The sequence below is a fragment of the Muscardinus avellanarius genome, assembly GCF_963383645.1.
Source record: "Muscardinus avellanarius genome assembly, chromosome: 6".
Lineage (NCBI taxonomy): Eukaryota > Metazoa > Chordata > Mammalia > Rodentia > Gliridae > Muscardinus > Muscardinus avellanarius.
In genome coordinates, this window is record NC_137791.1 from 44,238,860 (window position 1) to 44,259,341 (window position 20,482).

Here is a 20,482-nt window from a genome sequence, read left to right on the forward strand (position 1 = left end):
AGCAGCTTTTGATTGTGGGCCACTTAGTTCTCTGTCCTCCTCATGCACCCTGCTGCCCCTCACCCAGTCCATTGATGTGTGATTGTATTTGTGTAGAAACACATTTGTCTGCCGCTCACACCAGATTTTCAGTGTCCCTAATCCAGAAAGTGGGTGAACCTTTGGAATCTTGCTCTGCCCCTGGAGCTCCCAGTATAAAGCATTAGATACCCTGTTCCCTCAGCTGCTTGTCCGGCAGGCTGCTCCTCGTGACTTCGCACAGTCTTTGGGGACTTTCTTTCACCCATGCACCAGCCTTTATTTAACCTCTGGCATTAGGCACTCTATCGCCTTACTTATAATATTTTACTCCTAGCACAGCAAATCTCAAATCTGTTTTAGTTTGGTTTTTGGCTTATTTGTTTTAACAAACCCCAGTTCTTTCTCTTAATTTTCAAAAGACAAACTTTTTTTTTTTTTTTTTTTGGTGGTACTGGGGTTCCTGGAAACTCTTCTACCTCCGGGCTATACTCCCAGACCTATTTTAACATTTTTATTTGGAAACAGGGTGTTCTAAGCCAGCGCGCTCGGCTGGCTTCGAACCTGTGTGATCCTCCTGTCTCTGCCTCCCAAGCACAGGGATTACAAGCATGCACCACCATGCCCGGCATTCCATTCTTTTATTAATTGAAACATTAGAAATGTTTACTGAAAGCCTCCTTGTAAGACAACCTATTTTATACTTTTTTATTTGGAAACAGGGGCTCTTAAGCCAGAGCGGCTGGCTTCGAACCTGAGCGATCTTCCTATCTTCGCCTCCCAAGCGCGGGGATTACAAGCGTTTGCCACCATGCCCGGTGGGACAATCTTTAACGTTGAAAAATTAATGGAGCTTGTGGAGGATCAGGGGTGTGATGAAGGTTTTGTGAAATTAGTCAGACTATAGGATATTTTGACTTTCCACCACTGGATGCCATTTTCACTCTTACCTTGTTCTTTCCTCAGCCTCCAGCCAGGTGTCTCTGTGTATACTCCAGTCACCAAAAACTCTGGGTTCCCCTTTGGCTCCCAGAGTAAATTACTCCCCTTTGTTATAATTTCAACAGGTCATGTAATTCCATTTTTGGAATTATATAGATCTCTGTCTAATCCATGTTTTACCATTTATAGTCTAGTCTATGTACTGATGGCAAAACCCAACTTTTCTGAGCCTTGGTTTCCTTACTTGAAAATGGGGAAATAAATTTGACCACAATTAATAAAGCATCATTCATAGTTTCTAGAATATTGTAAACATTCAGTAAACGCCCCCCCCCTTGTCTTTCCCACTCACCCACCCAAGTTTAACTCTTATCAGCTATACTTCCTATCTCTCTATCTTTACTTGGTTTATTTCATAACATCTTTATTTCATAGAACATTTGGGGCACTATTTGTGTGTAATAAGTGGTAAGGCAATTATATGACTACTAAGTCACCCTAAAGGATCAGATATTTAAGTTAAAATAATGTGTAAGGTTCTACTTAGCATTCTAATTGAGCAGTTGCATTTAAATATAATGATTATTGTAAAACTTTTCTTAAAATGCAAGTGATGATCTAATATCTGAATGCTGACTATTAATGCTGGAGATCAAATCAAAACTCTTAAAATTATCTTCAAAATAAATTCGCTTTGCCTCTCAACCCCACTTAGTGATTGCTCTCTTAAATTCCTTAAACCCTGACCCTGTAGTTGGTTGGAAAATGGAATTATATGACCTGCTGAAATGTAGTTCCTTGGTTTCCCTGATGTGGGAGGAGAAAATGTGCAAGATATGCTAACCCTAACTCTTGTCCTTCCCTCTGAACTGCATCCCTAATGGGGTTTGAAGATATAGCCTCTGGCAGGGTGGGGGGAAGGACAGACATGAAACAAGTTAGACCTCAGAACTTTATAGTGTAACCAGAATAATTATAATATCAAACAGTAATGTAATGGTATTTCATTCTCATTTGGAAATGATCAGTTGGTGGTAGAGAGCTTTTAGTAAAGGAGTGGGAAAAATGAAGTTACCTTAGTCTTAACATGTGCAATTAGGACTTGCAGCATCCAGCTTACACAGCTGTCCTCTGTCTTGGCCTCCTCTACTCTCATTGTTGACACAGGAAGCAGATTATTGGGGTGGGCCTGCTGTGGTCCCATGAGCCCTTTAAAAGCAGAGTGGAAGTCAGACATTAGAAATTCTGAAGATTCAACAGGCATTTGCTAGCTTTAAAGATGGAAAGGCCTGTTTGTCAAGGAATGTGGGTCCTCCACCCCGACCTAACAACACTGTGGAAGTGAGAACAACCACAGGTACTGAATTATACTAATAACAAATGTGAGCCTCCAGATAAACTCAGCCCAGCCAGGACCATGATTATGGCCTTGTGATACCCCGAGCAGAGGCCAGTCACACTGTGCCAGAACTTGCCCATGGAAACTATCAGACAATGGACTGTGATGAACTACACTGTTAAATTTGTGGTGCTTTTTAGTGTAGCAATAGAAAGTGAATATAGACATTAATCTCTATTTTTTAATATAAGAATATGAATTTTCTTGAAAGGGGTTGATTTAGTGTTGAAAGCCTTATTCAGACAATAAGTCATAAGAAGTAGATGTTGAATGTCTGCTTTGCCAGGGCCTGCACTAGATGCCAGGGTTAAGTCATTAACTTACAACCTCTATCCGGTAAGAGAAAACAGATGCACTAATTGAAACAATACAACTCAGTAAATGTATAAAGAGAACAGACCTGGGACCTGTGAGGATAGAGCAGATTATGGCTGACTTTACATAAAGGAATTGAAGGCTTCTTAGTGCCAAAGAGATTTGAAGCTCAGAAATATACATTCTCAACTATTGTATGCCAAGAATACCTTTGAAAAAAACTCAAAATTGAACAAGAGAACATAAGTCTTATATTCTATACTGAGTTAAAAAAGCCAAAGCTTATAATTTAAAAAATCATTTAAATAGATGTGGCACATATATTTTTGTTTGTTTTTTAGATTCTCTTGATTTGTACATTTAAAATACCAGAAAAATAAGTGGGAAAGAAATGATAGCCAACTATATTGCAGACAATTCTGTATTTGTAACCCATAAGTCATTTTCTCTCTAAAGTCAACTGAAACTTTACTTTTATTGTTGCTTGAATCCATAATCAAACACTGTTTATACATTATTACTTCACCTTAGGGCAATAGTTCCTAAAGTATGGTCTAGACCCCTAAGTTCTAGAGGCTCCTTAAGGTAGAAGATTTACACAGTCTGAATAATTCTCATGAGAGCACTTAACATATTATTTGTCTTTTCACTGTGTGGGCATTTGCAATGATGGGGCAAACCCAAGAGTGGGTAAAATTGCTAGTAAATTATCCTGGTAGTCATTCAGTTTTGCAGTATAGTACCCATTCCAGAAGAAAGAGGTTTCATTGTCACTTAGTATCCTTGCTAAAGCAGTTAAAATTTGTAATTTTATTAAATCTTGACCCTTGAGTAAACAACTGACAAACTATACTTCCTCCAGCTTTGGTGTTTGGCAGGCATTTTCTTACAAATGAACAAAAGTGAGGCACTACATTAAAAACAATTGATAATATTTATTGCCAAAGACAAAAATTGAACTTTCAAGCAAAATATAGATTTTTTTTTTAGCAAGAAAGAAGAAAGGGGGTAAGAGGGCCAGTGGATGGATTACTATATTCTGAAAGCTTAAATCACTCATCTCTAAGACATACTCACTCTTAGCACTATGACCTAGCTTTCTTCCATTGAATTCCCCATCCAACTATCCCTTTTCTACTCTAACATACTTCCAGCTTGTGCCTGAGATCCATGATCCTTCTTTTTATCACTGCTTGGTGAAATCTCTCCTATCCTTCAGGGTGAATGGCAGCCCATCCTGGAAATCTTAAACAACCTTCCAGTTTAGCTCTCACTATGGCACGCAGGTGCACACAACTCCTTGGTGTGCTCCCTTTATTCCCCTACTAGATCACAGTTAATGGAGAGTACTCTGCTTACTCATTTTGGAGAATCTCTTATAACAGTTCTCAAATGTCCTTGCTCTTAAGGCACTTATATTCTTAAAAATCACTCAAGATTCTAATAAGCTTATTTGTTTGTTTGTTTGTTTGTTTGTTTGTTTATTGTGGTACTGGGGACTGAATTCAGGGGCATTTTAACTCTTAGTTGTACCCCCAGCCTTATTTTATTTTTATTTTGAAACAGGGTCTTGATAGGTTGATGAGTCTCAGTACTTGTTGAGACTGTTCTCAAACTTGGAATCTTTCTGTCTCAGCCTCCCCAGTGCTAGGTTTATAAGTGTGCATCACTATGTCCAACTTTAGTAAAAGCCTTAATTTATGTGGACTTATATATAAATGTTTATCACATTAAAACTTCTATCTAAAATACTTAATTCATTTAAAAAGGACAAATCCATTACATGTAAACATAAAACCCATTTTTATGAAAGATAATAATTTTCTTTCTTTCTTTCTTTTTTTTTTTTTTTTTTTTTTTTTTTTTTTTTTTTGGTGGTACTGGGGTTCCTGGAAGCCCTTCTACTTCCGGGCTACACTTCTAGACCTATTTTATATTTTTATTTGGAAACAGGGTCTCTTAAGCCAGCATGACTGGCTTCGAACCTGCGTGATCCTCCTGTCTCCGCCTCCCAAGCGCAGGGATTACAAGTGTGTGCCACCATGCCTGGCTAAAGATAATTTTCTAAATAAAAACATTTAACAAGAAGAATGGTACTATTTTATATATTTTTTAAAAATATCTCTTTAGTGCCTGCTTTAACAGAAGACAACTGGATTTTCATTTTCTGCTTCTGCATTCGAATCTGCATCATAACATGTTATTTAGTTGAACTATATAAAAATGAATACAATTTTACATGAATATGCTTTGGACAAGAGAGGATTCTTTTAGCAGTTTTTTCAGAGAGCCATGGATCCTCTTTCTGAAACAACACCACAGCTTGACAAGTGGTAGAAAGTTTCTTAAATGCTAGTTTCCATGTAAATAAAAAAACCATAAAATATAGCTTTCCTACTCTTCCATTAAAATCTTTGGTCTGTCATGCACTTCGAATTTACCCATGCATGCTTTGTAACAGCATGCCCTGGTTATTTGGAAAACAACCAAATAACCGAGTTGATGTATGTCATTATAAAACATAAATGTCGGCTTCATTAGTATTATGACTTCTCTCATCAGAAAAGCTTTCAGGATTTGGGAAGCTATCAAGCTCACAGTAATGCATACAAGTTTTCTAAAACTCCAATTTTTTGTCCATCATGGTGGAACATGCTTGTAGTCTCAGTACTTGGGAGGCTGAGACAGAAGGATTGCAAGTATAACGCTAGCCTCAGATACTTAGCGAGGCCCTCTGCTAAGTGAGACCCTGTTTCAAAATAAGGAATAAAAAATAGGGATGTAGGTATGGCTCGGAGGTAGAATGCCCCTGGGTTCCATCCAGCATATTATTATATGGCAGGACCCATATTAGATATTTTAATTGTAGCGATCATTAATCCTCTTCAAACCCAGTGAGTTAGTGTTCCTCCCATTTTACAAATGAGGAAACTAAGAGTCTGAAAAGTGGATTACCTACCACAGCAACTAAGTGGCATTCAAGTTTCTGAGATTTAAATGCTCTGCCTCAGTATACATGTGTTTGAACATTGAACCATGCTGTTATTGGTGTCTTCCATGTAACAACTAGAGGATGCCAGGGCTGTGTGTGTTTGGTTCCAAACTTGGGCTCAAATGCTGTCTCTGACTTAACATCCTATTAATCCTTCATATACTATTTAACCTCTCTTATGATTTCTGTTCTCCATAAAACAGAAATCATAACAGGATTAAATGGTGTGTAATGTGTTGAATAATCACTTTATGGAAAACGTGGAGCATAATGAGTGTTCCATGCATGTTTGTTTTAAAGCTTCTTTTCCAGCAGTCTGTCTGGAGTCCTGCTAGAGACATCAGTCTTCTCCAAGTGGTCAGTTTTTCTGTCTGTATGTTTTCTACATTTGAGCCTATGGAAGACCACACTTACCTGGCAGGATGGATTGGAAGAGAGGTGGACGGAAGAACTGAGTGCCACAATGTGTGCAGAAAGAACAGGGATTTGGGTATCAAACCAATACCAGCACAACTCATCTGTCCGCTAATTATTACTTTGTTCTATGTTCTAAAGGACGCAGCTTCCTCATCTATAAACACAGGGTAACGATACCCACTTGCTAGAGGTGTGCCAGAGCATTTATAAAAGCATTGCTGTAGTGACTGCCCTTACTAGCATCCAGTCACACTGTCTGCCCCCTCTTAGGAAGGTTTTCCAGCTTTCAGACGATAGCAAAGGGCTCCAAACCATCCCTTTACTCTAGGCTTGTTTCTGGAAGTGCTGGAATCTTCAGAGCCCAGGGCTTCCTTGTATCTGGGAGCTGCTTCTCCAGTATAACCCAGGGCGCTCTCAAGTTCTGAAGTTGTGCAGAGTGAGGACTGGCTACCAGGCCTGCAGGTTTCTCCCGCAGCCCCTTACCAGCAAGCCTATACCTTAGCTGGGAGGGAGCTGAACCACTTTTCAGTCCTTCCCAGTACCACATCCTCAGGGGCTGACAGCTTTCACAGGGAATCTTGAGATCCTGCCAATGATGAGTGGGCCATTTCTGGGAATGCTGCTTTGGGGGTGGCTCTCAGGATCTTTAAGTGGCACCCACTTCATGTCCGCAGGAGGTGTGGGTTTTATTGGCTGTGATGCCAACGAGGTTTTTACCTGCAGGGACCAGCCTGGGCGGCAGCCAAACAAACTTCCATGGAATGTTTTCCAGTCCCAGAGAGAGACGGCAGCTGAGCTTCTGCAGCTCTGACCACTTCTACTGAGGTGCCTCTTTGTCTGATGTGATTCCTGTGCCCAGGACAGAGACCACACAGTTATTTCATGGATGTCACACACTGTCACTATGTCCCAGATGGTCAATTCAGTCTCCAAGATTTTTTTGGAGGTGGCATGGTGTGTTGGTAATGAACTGGGCTGCTGGAGCCAGACTTTCTGTACTGGAATCCTGGCTTTGCCAGTCATTAGCTGCATGCCCTTGGGAAACCTACGTAGCTTCTCCCTGTCTGTTGCCTCATCTGTAAAAAAGAGGATAATAATGGTACCTGCCTCAAAGATGTTGTGAGGGTTAGGTGCTTAGCATACAGTGAGCACTTGGACAGTGCTAGCTGTTTTAATTATTATGTGGTACATGGGTAGGATTGCCCAATGGCAACTCTGTTGAATTTGGGAAAGGATTTCAGACGTCCTACTAAATAGCCATGTTTTTGTTTTGTTTTGTTTTGGTTTTTGTTGTTGTGGTACTAGGGATGGAACCCAGAAGCCTTCTACCTCCTGGCTATACTCCCAGACCTATTTTATATTTTATTTGGAAACAGGGTCTCTTAAGCCAGCTGAGGCTGGCTTCAAACCTGTGCAATCCTCCTGTCTCAGCCTCCCAAGTATGGGGATTACAAGGGTGCGCCACCACGCCCGGCTAATAGCCATGTATTAGCACACAAGTAGACAGGAGAGCAGTCTTCTCCAGCCCACTCTTGCTGTGTTCTCTTCTTTTTCCAGTGCCTGCTTTGTCCATCTTTACTTTTCCTTTGCTCACCTACCAGGCACCTGCTCAAGAGTGAAGAATGTGTAGTTAGAATCCAGGCACAGTACTTGGGAGTACTCCAGTACTTGGGAGGCTGAAGCAGGAGGAAAAAAAATTCGAGGCCAGCCTCATCTACTTAGCAAGACCCTGTTTTAAAAGAAAAATTAAATGAAAAGAGTTAAGAGTGTAACTCAGAGTTAGAACACTGGGATGTTCATTTCCCCAGTATAACAACACAAAAGAATTGCACCTGGAGTCAGGAAAAAAACAAAACAAAACAAAAAAAACCAGCTTTTGTCGTAGCTCAGCCACTTGCTGCCATGGGAGCTTAAACAACTTACTGGACCTCTGTGAGCAGAAGTGGAGAATAGGGATGATGCAAGACTGCTGGGTATCCCATAAAGGTAGATTATGCATCCTGTTCCCCTGGAATAATGAAGCAAAGGACCTTGTGATTCTGCACTGGAAAGCAAGACTTACCTGACTGTACCTCTGAATGAAAAAGAATCAAAGGATTTCCCTTTTCTTCTCCCCCTTACATCCTAGCAGAAAGCACCTGAGTAGGGATCAGGAGGCGTGGGTGTGTTAAGTGAGGTGCTGTGCATACAGTACCCAGCACACTCTCACTTTTCTTTAACTCTCTCCAGGGAAGGAAAATAAATGAGTGAATTTCGTGAGCATTTAGGCAACCAATGTAATTTACTGGCACTTTTGGATAAGAGCCAAAAGGGTGGAATTCTCCACTGCTTGGTTCCAGTAGCCTGGACAACCCAGGGGCTCTGTCCCCACAGAAGGGCAGCACCCCTGACTCCCTGGTGTCCTGTGGTGAGTGTACTGTTCTAGTGCCGCTGCAGTCTTCGCCTGGCCACCATTTCCTGGTGGCCGCTGTTTCTTAGCTTCCCATTTTATAGAATAAGGAGCTTCAGACAGCTTCCCAAGGACATGCAGGCATCAAATCAAACCCATCCACCTTCCCGTCACCTGCTTTATGGTCTTCACGGAACTTGCTTTCATTTCAGTTTTCATTATTTTTATTGTTTTAAACATATTCTTTGTCTTCATTCCACCCCACCTCCCCCCCACACACACTGTCTGCTCTCCCTTCTGGGGCCTTAGAAAGTAAACCATGGAAGGGATAGGCATAGTGGCATACGCTGTTAATCTTAGCACTTGATAGGCCGAGCAGGAAGATCACAGCTTCAGGGACAGCCTCAGCAATGTATCAGACTCTCAGCAATTTAGGGAGACCATATTTCAAAATAAAAGATTAAAAAAAGGGCTGGGGCCGGGCGTGGTGGCGCACGCTTGTAATCCCCGCACTTGGGAGGCAGAGACAGGAGGATCGCGCACATTCGAAGCCAGCCCCGCGCGCTGGCTTAGGAGACCCTGTTTCCAAATAAAAATGTAAAAATAGGTCTGGGAGTGTAGCCCCGAGGTAGAAGGGCTTCCAGGAACCCCAGTACCACCACCACCAAAAAAAAAAAGGGCTGGGTACAAAGTTTGAATGGAAAGATAGGAGAGGAGTAAGGCTGATCTTAATTAATGAGGGTCTACATCTGAACATGTGTAAAATTATGAATAAGACATGGTTAACCTGGACAACCATTGGTGGGAGGGGAGAAGGGAAAATGGGGGCAGGGGGGGAGAGGGCACCAAATATAGTTTAAATGTATACTATTTATGTTCAATAAAAAATTGTTAAAATAAAAAAAGGCTGGGTATAGTTTGGAGGTAGAACACCCCAGAGCTCAATCCCCAGTAAACACACACACACAAGTGAAAGTGAGCTACAGGAGAATAGGTACCTTATCTGTATTTGTTATTGGTGCTAAAATAGTGATTGAAAATAATTTTAGGTACTTAATAAAAATATTCATGTGCACATATAACTACATTATAATGTACATAAGATTTGCACAGAGACTTCATAGTGGGCTGTTTATTTTTTCCCTCTCCTTTCCCACCTGAAAATGTACTGCATTATTTGGAGGTTTGAAAATAGAATAATTAATGGTTATAATATCTATTAAAAAACTTAGCCAAAGTAGCTGAGACAAAAAGTTCATACATGATGTGTGCAAATAGTGTTAAAGAACAGTAACAGCTACTGGAGTCAGAGGAAGTCCACAAACACAGGGCTGAGGACACTTGACCAAGGGCACCCTGCCAAGCATCTACAGTGTAGGTGGGAACCTACTTTGTTCCCTTTACATACATGGTAGAGAAGGTTGGCAGGAGGCAAAATATAACCCTTAGAATTCTGCTCACACATATTACTGTGATTTCATTTTACTTGTATTATTTGACCACAAAAATGGACGTAATCCTTGTGGCTTTAACACACCTACTAGTATTGCTTTAGCTATCCATCTTGCAAAATATAAGACAAGGCCAGAGCTTAAATTAAAATCCTCAGCTTCTTATCTCCTTCCCACAGGAAAGCAAATCTGTGTTGAAAACCGTAAAATTAAGAGGAAAGCAAGAATAGCATAATTTAGCAAGAATTCATGGTACCAGATTCTGAGCTATATGACTGGAGGGACAGGTCAGACATTAAGAAGATGCTGCCTGCTAACGCAGGCTCCTTAAGGTAGTGTTGTGGAAACTGGAAAGGCATGCAAAATATATGTATAATTTTTCAGAATATCTCTACACATTTACTACGACAACCCTAAGAAGATATCTCTATAGATTTATAGTTACATTTCCTCTGAGAGTTTCAAAATGAAAGTCAAAACTAGTTATTCTAAAATATGGTTGAAATATATTTATTGTAGCACTTGAGTATTGACTTTTTTTCATTTTAAAAAGGGTTTATATTAATATCCTCATCCCCACTCCCACCTATCCTTCACCTCCTCTAGCATTTCTAAATTCCTTGTATTTAAAGAGACATTCTGTGTGTTTGGCAAACTGCATCATTAACACTTGAAAAGCATTAAAAGGTTTTTTTTTTAACCTTTTGCACATTTATATGCATAGATGTTTGCAGTACTGAGGTGTTTAGGGAAAACTTATGTGGCTTTGATAATGATACTTTCTTTAATAAATGCCAAGGGCTATATGAGCCAAGTGTTGCCATTAGAGAGGAGTTGATAATTATAGAGGAAATCTAGAATGGAAATTATATCATTGTCCCAAAATGTGTGGGTTTTCCCTCCTTTACCTTATTTTCCCTCTCTCACAACTTTCATTTGGACTGAGAGTATAAAGATAGGCTGAAATATTAAGTATTCCTAGGATGATTGTCCTAATTTTCCTGACTGTAGACAGTCCTTCCCATTGGAGTCACCTAATTTTTATACTTAATTTATAAAAATCATCAAATTCAGCCAAATGTGGTAGTGCATGACTGTAATTCCAGTACATGGAAGGCTGAAACAAGACAATCACAGGTTTGAGGCTAGCCTCAGCAACTTAGTGAAGTTTCTCAGCAGTGCAGTAAGACACTTTAAAAACAAAAAATAAAATGGGACAAGAAGGTATAGCTAAGTGGTAGAATGGTTCAACCGATAATACAAAAAACCCCTGAAACAAATAAAAAATCCCCCCAAAAAGCAAAAATAAGAAAACATCGTATTAAGAATTAGTATCCACCATAGATGCAGCTACCGCACACAGATGTGTTGTAAGGCCTTTTCATCTGGATACACACGTGCACATTTTAAGCAGTTCACATTGTGTGGTTGTCAAGCATTTTCTGGCTTTTAAAATATGAATGTTTGCTTCTGGAGAAACTTTATTTTACATGTATCTTAGTCCATAGGAAAGTAACAATGCCTCTAATTCAAACCAATTATGGGCATGCCTGAACTAGTGAAATCATTAAATTCTGTTCCTCTTAAATCCATGTTACTCATTACTATAGTGTTTCTACATGGAAGATCTTCCTGAGACTGTTTTAATTAGTAGAAGGGTTTAAAATCAGAACCATCTTTACATGCATATAATTGTGTTAAGTTTCTTTTCTTTGGGGAAAGGTGGAGTTTCTTCTTTATTTTTTAAGTTGAGAGATAAAATTGTGTGTATTTATTGTGTATAACATGAAATTTTAAAGTACATATATACTGCAGAATGGTTTAATCTAGCTGATTAATGTATAAGTTACTTTTGTGGTAAGAACACAACATCCACTCTCAGCATTTTTTTAAGAATACAATGTATTGTCATTAGCTAGAGTTTCTTTAAAATGATCTCCCTAATTGGGTTAAATCTGTTTAAGTCTTATTTACATTACTAATTTACTTAGTGCTTTCTGGTGGAGGGAGGGGAGTGCAGGGGTTGGGGTGGCTTTAACAACTTTGTCTGCAATCAAAATTCAGATTGTTAATCCCTAAAGATATGACCTTTAACAAGTGTTACTGTTATGTAAATTTGGACTTAAAATTTTTTAAACAATCATAAGATATCCAAAAGTATATTAGAATATAAAATGTTATTTCAAAATATTCTTTTAAACTATATATTATCCAGTTAAACTCAAATTAGAAATTTCCCTTTATCTGTGAATACTTGTGGAAGCCAGACAAACAAAGATTAAGGCTAAAGCACAATGGTCATGTTGAACAAAGCTACAGGAGGTAAAAAGTGATGGTCCCTGGTTCAAGATGTTCAACTATAAAATTATGAGCTTATTGATGATATCTATACTTACTGAGTTGTTTAAAAACTTCCCTTCAAACCAAGTGTGATGGCACAGGTTTGTTGTCCCAGTACTTGGGAGGCTGAGACAGAAGGATCACAGGTTCGTGGCCAGCCTCAGCTACTTAGGCCATGCTCAACTTAAAGATAAAATAATCCTGTTTCAAAATAAAGATTAAATAATAGGGCTGGAGGTATAGCTCAGAGATAGAATGCCCCTGGATTCAATCCCCAGTACTGGAAAAAAAAAATTCTTCAAACTGGCAATATTTATTCATTCATTTGTTAATGGGAAAATTTATCACACACCTTTTTTTTTTACCTGCCAGATATATGTAATGAATAGGAACTTACAAAACACTTATAACTTTTGTTCCAATAACTCTTTATTGATGTTAACCAGAGGATATATTATCCAAAATGGAGTGTAAATATGTGTATACAGAGATTTATGTTATAGAAGCTAGGGCTACAGTAGAAATAACTGATAGTCTCTTAATGAGATATTTATGTACTTGAGGAGTGTTTACTTTAGAGAAATACTGAGGATCTAAATAAGATGACTTCATTTCACAAGGTCTGGGGATGATTTGGGGTTATACTGATGACTGATTAGTCTTGTGACTTTTTCTGTGGGAGAGGAGAGAAGAGTCGGATATCTGTAATAACAGTTGACTTTGTGGTTGCCTTGCAGTCCAACAAAGTGCCCGTGGTGCAGCCGTCCCATGCGGTCCACCCACTCACGCCCCTCATCACCTACAGCGATGAGCACTTTTCTCCAGGATCACACCCATCACACATCCCTTCAGATGTCAACTCCAAACAAGGTGAGCACCTGGGCTGCCTGCCTCTTTTGCTAACTGAGGAGCCAAATCTCATTCTGACTAACCCTCAGATGCCTTTGTTCTGGTCCACGGGTAATGAAAATGCATTTATAGAAGATGAAAGTAATTGATTGGCTAGCACTTTTTTTTTTTTTTTTTGCGGGTCTGGGGATGGGACCCAGGGGCATTCAACCTCCAAGCTACACCCCCTGCCCTATTTTTATTCTTTATTTTGAAACAGGGTCTCACTAAGTTGCAGAGGGCCTCACAAAGTAGCGGAGGCTGTCTGCAAACCGCGATCCTCCTGTCTCAGCCTCCCGAATGCTGGGATTACAAGCGTGCACTATCATGCCTAGTTCAGCTAGCACTTTTTTTAGAATCTCTCAAGAATTTGTTGTTTCTGAAATTTTTCAGGATTCAAAAACAGAAGAAAAGTAAAATAGGGTTGTCTTCTAAATGGCAACTCTGAAAACCTATGATTTAAAATATGAACCTGTATGTTGTACAAAAAAGACTAAACATTCCACCTGCTGCAGTTCACTTTCTTCAGCATGCCCTATCCCACCAAATACCTTATCGCCAGGGGTATGTTCCAAGCCCTGCCTTGGGTAACTAAAAAGGGGGCTAGTACCACATCACAAACTCAATGTCTTTTCCATCAAAACTAAGTACTTAATACAAAATGTGGCCATATCTTTTGAAGTTTGAAGGGGGATAGCAAAACTAGCATAAATTTCTTTATCCTTTTGAATTTCATGATAGGAAAGTAGGTTTCTTTCCTATTATGTCAGCATATGATTTTTTATCTTTTGTAAGTCCAGAACCTTCACCTTTTCACTTAAAGGAAGCATTTCATGGCTTTGCTTTGGCTTGTCTGTCTTGCCATTGTTACTGCTCTTGTCTTCAGTGCCATGTTAAGTAAAATAGAGGTTCTTTGAGAACAAACACAGCACTACTACAATAGTAGATCAATCAGTGTTAACATCTGCTAAGTGGCCAGTTGCTAGTGTATACAGCATGGATTTGAGGACAAAAACAGGGTCAGAGTCTAACTATACAAAATTTTATCATGTTACATAGGACAAAACAGTGCTCAATTTTAAACCTGTAAGACCATTTATTTCTACAATTTTCCATGTAATAATTTTAGATGTTGGCTTTCCATGGATAACTGAAAGTATAGCAAAAAAAATGGCTAAGGGAAGACTACTGTACAAGCTGCTATAGAAGAGGAGGAAATATAGGATATTTTTACTTTCAGTGTTATCCTTCTAAACCTCTTATAATGTATTTTCATTATATAGCTATATTCCTGTTTTTTATTTTTGTTTTATTTATTAGCACCAGCTTAGATATTATAAATTATTAAAATACAAAGCCATCTATACTTAAAGTCAAAGCAACATGCATCCTATTTGGCTGCAACTCTTCTACTTCATTTGTAGAAAAACACATATTATAAAAGGTCTGAAAAATTAGGATGTCCAGGTTTTGCCTAATTGTGTAGGTACGAGTTGATAATAGGACAGAGAGCTCTGCTTTTCCCAACCTCTGGTTCCATCTTCTCAAGGCCACCTCAAGGGTGGCTTTGCCTTCAGGCTGGCCCATTGCACTTTCCATGCACAAATAAATGACCTTATAAACCCATGTGAAAACATGAAATGTAAAAGGATATGATTTGTACTACATGAGTTTCACTCTTTTGTCCAGCCTTATCTTGGAGCTGTTGTGGACAACAACATTTAACAACTGTGAAAAAGAGGGGCACCCAGAGTCCACTTGTGCTTTCTACTTATTATTACCACTTTTGAGTTAAGCCCTATTGCCTTTTCCCCACTGTTAAAATAGAATACTTACGTGAAAGCATAGTTGCTGTTGTTCTTGGACTTTAGCAGAGATCTCAAGTACTTTTACATAAAGAAGGAGTTGCCTATGCAGAAGTTTCCAGGCTTGCCAGTATTCTCTTTTCTAGCCCTTCCTCCACCCTGTTTGCTTTTATCAAGAACTTCAAAGAATAAGACATCAAAAAGACAGGTCTAGTCATATCAGTGTTTGAGAGGCTGAGACAGGAGGACCACAGTTTCAAGGACAGCCTTAGCAACCCTGAAACAGAGTTTATTTTGAAACAAAAATTAAAAAAAAAAGGGCTGAGGGGTGTAGCTCAGAGGTAGAATGCCCCTGGGTTCAATCCCTAGTACCACACACACACACACACACACACACACACACACACACGCACACACGCACACGTGCATGCAACAGATGAGAAAGGGAATTAAAATAGGGGCCTTAGAGCCAGGAGTGGTAGTGCATACCTGTAATTTCAGTACTTGGGAGACTAAGATAGAAGGACCACAGGTTCAAGGACAGCCTCAGCAATATAACAAGACTTTTAGCAACTTAGTGAGACCCTGTTTCAAAATTAAATGGAATGGGGGTATAGCTTGATGGTAGGATGCCCCTGGGTTTAATCCTCAATACTATTAAAAAAAAAAAAAAAGGAGCCAGGCAAGGTGGCACATGCTTGTAATCCCAGCATTTGGGAGGCTGAGGCAGGAGGATCGTGGTTCCAGGCCAGCCTCAGCTATTTAGTGAGGCCCTTAGCAACTCAGTGAGACCCTGTTTCAAAATAATAAAAGTAGGGCTGGGGATGTAGCTCGGAGGTAGAAAGACCCTGGGTTCTATCCTTAGTGCCGCCGGAAAAAAAAAAAAAAAGTAGGGATCTTAGAAGGCTGAGTTAGAGAGAGAAGATAAAAAAATATGATCTTGGTCATGGCCATGGCGAGTTTGAGTGCTTTCAAGATATATCAAGGAAATATGATATAGGCAATTTAAATGTGTGGGTCAGTCTTAGACTAGGTACTGAGCCTGGAATGTGTGTGTATGCGTGAACCATAAATGTGGATGACAAACGGAAAAGCCTCAAACAACAAGCCCAAAAAATCTAGCAGGGTGTTTTATTTTACTGTAAGCATTAGTCATTAGTTTAACAATTAGATAGTGCTTACTGTGTCCTAGGTCTTCTTCAAAACACTTTGAAACATTAACTTATTTGAAAGAATAGCATGTGATGGCTCAGTTGTTTTTTTCTTGAGAATTCTAGAACAGTTCACTTTTAAAAAGAGACAAATTTATAACTGGCCATCAATTACACTTAATGTTTTTGCTTCTTTTTCCATATCTCTTGCCCTCCTGCCTGTTTTCCCTAATTGTGATTTATATTATTGCTTCTCAAACTTATTTTTTAGCAGACTCTGCAGAAGTTAAGCAGAGGGTCTAATGTTATGACTAGAAGTTCTCTGCTGCAGTTTCTTTAGTCTTTGTTTTGATTTTAAAATTTTATGATTTTTATCTTCTGTTTCATACACTAGTTGTTCTTATTTTAAATAAAGATTCTGTTTTTAATTACATGTTGGTCCTGGATTTCATATACCTCATCATCATGTACCTCTGGTGATATGTAAACTCTGGTTTGAAAGGCACTCATTCACATGATATTGAGTTTATCCCATTCCTTTTGGGTACTTGCATTGCCAGACAGCTAATTCGCTAGGTCTCTATTTCTTTCCTTCTGCCTGCCTTTTGAGCATATCACAAAGCTCAGCTAGTTAGATCATGATGCTACTAAGCCCAGAGCTTCTTATTTCAGTACTTTTGGTAGGCTCTAATGAGCTTTATCCAGGAAAAAAAAAAAAAAGAAGAAGAAGAAGTTGATGTCCATACTCTAACCTGAGGAGAACTCTTGAATAAATATTAAACGGTTTGTCTTTGAAACCCATTCACTTTCATAGAAAAGTAAAATGACTTCAGGTTAATTTTCTCTTAGAGACCACATTAATTTCTACCTTAATTAATTTCTAAAGGAAATTAATGCCCATTGATTTTCCATATTCATTGTCAGTATGGTAAGAATATTAAAAGAGCTTTTATAAAGTACTGCTGGGCTGGGCATGGTGGCATATGTCTGTAACCCCAGTACTTGGGAGGATGAGATAGGAGGAGGATCTCAGGTTTGAGGCCAGCCTTGGAAACTTGGCAAGAGCCTCTTTCAAAAAAAAAAATTAATGGGCTGGGAGTGTAACTTGGGAGTAGTATCCATGGTTCAACCCCTAGTACCAAAAAGATAATGAAATACTACTTACATCTTTGTATTATCCATTTTGCCCTTAGAAATAACAATAAACACTTATATAACATTTATACTTTGGGTTACTTTTCTGCATTATATATAACACATATAATGCATTTATCCTTCACAAAAGCCTCTATTTTTTTAGGTATTATAAAACAATTGAATAACCAAATCGCTTTCTAAAAGAAATATAGCTAGTGAGTATCGTATTTATATAGCCTGAGTATAGAATTACCATATTTATATAAGTTATATATAAAAGCTTAAAAATCCTTCAGGCTATGCTAAGTGCATCTGCCATACACATAAAAGTGTTTAGTAAATACAGGTGAACAGATGACGTGAAAGGAGTCATTAGTAGTAAGCACAACAGTCCAGGGAGTCTTTGAGAATAAGATCTTAATCGGTACAAGAGCTACTTACAAGATAGAGATCCATTTTCTGCTCATCTAATAACCTAAGCCACATCAAGTATTTGCATGCACACGCAAAATGGTTGATAATACTGACTTAGTGTAATAAGTGGTCCATTTTAACACCTGTATTCTATTCTTTTATTTGTTTATTGGTGGTACTGGGGTTCCTGGAAGCCCTTCTACCTCCAGGCTACACTCCCAGACCTATTTTTACATTTTTATTTGGAAACAGGGTCTCCTAAGCCAGCGCGCGTGGCTGACTCCGAACCTGCGCAATCCTCTTGTCTCTGCCTCCCAAGCGTGGGGATTACAAGCATGCGCCACCACTCCCGGCATTTCATTCTTTTATTAATTGAAACATTAGAAATGTTACTGAAAGCCTCCTTGTCAGACAACTGTGATATATAGGTCAGTAAAATGTGTCATTTTTTCAATACAATATATACATTCATGCAGGAAAACATTTGTACAAACTGTAAAGCAAAATAAGAAATATTGTGTGTACCACATTAAAAGTATAAATGAATAGGAGTAGATTCAAAGGAAAGAGAAAATTTCCTGGGAAAGTAGCATTTATAAAATGAATAGGACTTCCCACATAGGACCTTGCCTGCAGCAGGTGTGTGTAAATAGTAGTTACTTCCTTCCTTCTCCTAGGGGAAAAAAAAAACCAAAAAACAAAAAACCTAGACTCAAGTAGCTTGTATTTGTGTTCTGCCGAATCAGTCCTGCACAGAAAAGTGTAATTAGAACTTGGACCAGCATAGCCAAGTTTCAAGCTTGTCTGCTGAAAGACCTGTGATGGCAAACTTACCTGTCTTTGTTTCAGTGACAAAAGCCCAGGAAAAAGCATAGCTTATATGTTCCTAAGCAAATGCCTCAGCAGCCACTTCTTCCCTCTAGACCTTACTTTCCATTGCAAAATAAAGGTTTAAAATAGAGAATTTAGGTCTATGACTTTTTTTTTTTTTTTTTTTGGTGGTACTGGAGTTCCTGGAAACCCTTCTACCTACGGGCTACACTCCTAGACCCATTTTATATTTTTATTTGGAAACAAGGTCTCTTAAGCCAGCAAGGCTGGCTTCAAACCTGTGCCATCCTCCTGTCTCCGTCTCCCAAGTGCAGGGATTACAAACATGCGCCACCATGCCCGGTGGTGGGGCTATGACTTTTAAGGTTTTAAGGTCTATGAGTTTCAAGGTTGTTGGGGTTTTTGGGTTTTTTGTGGGGTTGGTTGGTTTGTTTGTTTGCAGTACTGGGGATTGAACCTTGGGACCATCTATCCCAGAGCTACACCCCCAGTACTACTTTTTACTTTTTATTTTGAAACAGGATTTCACTAAGTTGCAGAAGGCCTCATTAAGTAACTGAGGCTGTCCACGAACCTGCAATCCTATCTGAGCCTTTCAAATACTGGGATTATACGTCTAGCTGATTTTCAAGTTTATATAATAAGACATTCTAATTTCCACTAGGTTTCTAATGTCTTAACAAGTTGATCTGGCAGTATTCCTTTTCTTTCTTGTAAACCTGAGCAATCCCTGCTGGGGTAAGGGTGGGAGCAAGTTTAGAAACCTCAGGAATGATCCTGAGATGCCAGGAATCACCAGGGCAGGCTACCTCAGGAACATCCTTCTCTGCCTGAACCTGGGAAAAGAAATATCAGGGTATAAAACATGGGGTGCACTGAGATCAAAAGAACTAGTATTTCTAGCAAAAAAAAAAAAAAAGATTTTTTAAAATAAAGTGAGATTTGAGACAATAGTTATAAAAACAGCAAAATGTGAGCTGATCTCATATAAGCATTCTTGTTGAGGGAGATTAATACCTTTTTTCTTCCTACCTACTTTCTATGGGAATTGAGAAATAGTTTGTTCTAACTTCAAAGTCAAATTAAAAATTAACATTAACTTTGAAGATAGCACTTCTTAAGTCATCCCTATATTCAAGGCCCTTGGTATCTTTTAAGATCCAAACAAAATCCATGGATATTTTATAGTAAAAAAGAATATTTGAAGATATTTGAAGAACATTTTCCATGTGCTTACCTAATTGCACATATTGGTTAATACATTTACAGTCACCAGGTGTTAATGCTTGGAGTGAGTATTTATCCCATGGAAACGGCCTTTCAAAGCATGGTCAGCTATGTGAAGTGACTGAAATGGCGCTTTTCAGACTCACTGTCCTCCAGATACATTAAATCTAAGTTTTTATATTTTATGCATTTATCTTGTCCTTTAATATTTTTCTGTACCTAGGTAAGGTTTATATAAAAGGGATGTCATTTGGGACTAGGATTAGGTGTAATCCTTAGGTGGTTTTCATGGTTACAGGGCCACATGCCCCAGGGAGTGTGGGCTAGAGAAACAATTTGGTGACATGAGCCTTCTTTGTGGAATACAACTAATCCAGAACAGCCTGACCTTGGGGCCCAGAGGACTCAACTTGATGAGAGCTTAGAGGAAGCCTAAGTGGCTGACAGAGACCAAATGAATCATATCAAGTGTGGCCATGATGGGGCTGAAGATGATTCCTAATTAATCTTTGATCCTCTGAGGTGTCACATTCCCCAAATCTACGTGTCCATGAGGGAACCAGTGGAAATATGAAAGCAGCAATTTACTAATCCTTGAGCTCCACGGCAGGCCATCTGCTGGGGTGGGGGGAGGGGCTCATTTTCCATTCTGTACAAAACAATTGTCTACCATTTTCTTAACCAAAGAAATAATGAGGGCACAATAAATCATTTACAAGTCTATGTGGATGGCTGTTTTAAGACACACTATCTGAAGACCATGTTT

The 20,482-nt window shown here is 39.0% G+C and overlaps 1 protein-coding gene across 4 annotated transcripts in view; it reads left to right on the forward strand.

The window, feature by feature from the left end:
- The window catches only part of LEF1 (lymphoid enhancer binding factor 1), a gene marked incomplete at both ends in the record, with an annotated part of 130,142 nt that overhangs the window by 74,399 nt on the left and 35,261 nt on the right, over positions 1-20,482 (forward strand). For all 4 annotated transcript variants that reach the window (XM_080697981.1, XM_080697983.1, XM_080697982.1 and 1 more), the window contains one exon: positions 13,001-13,133. In XM_080697981.1, the coding sequence (XP_080554107.1) occupies positions 13,001-13,133 (133 nt within the window). The remainder of the gene's footprint in view (positions 1-13,000; positions 13,134-20,482) is intronic.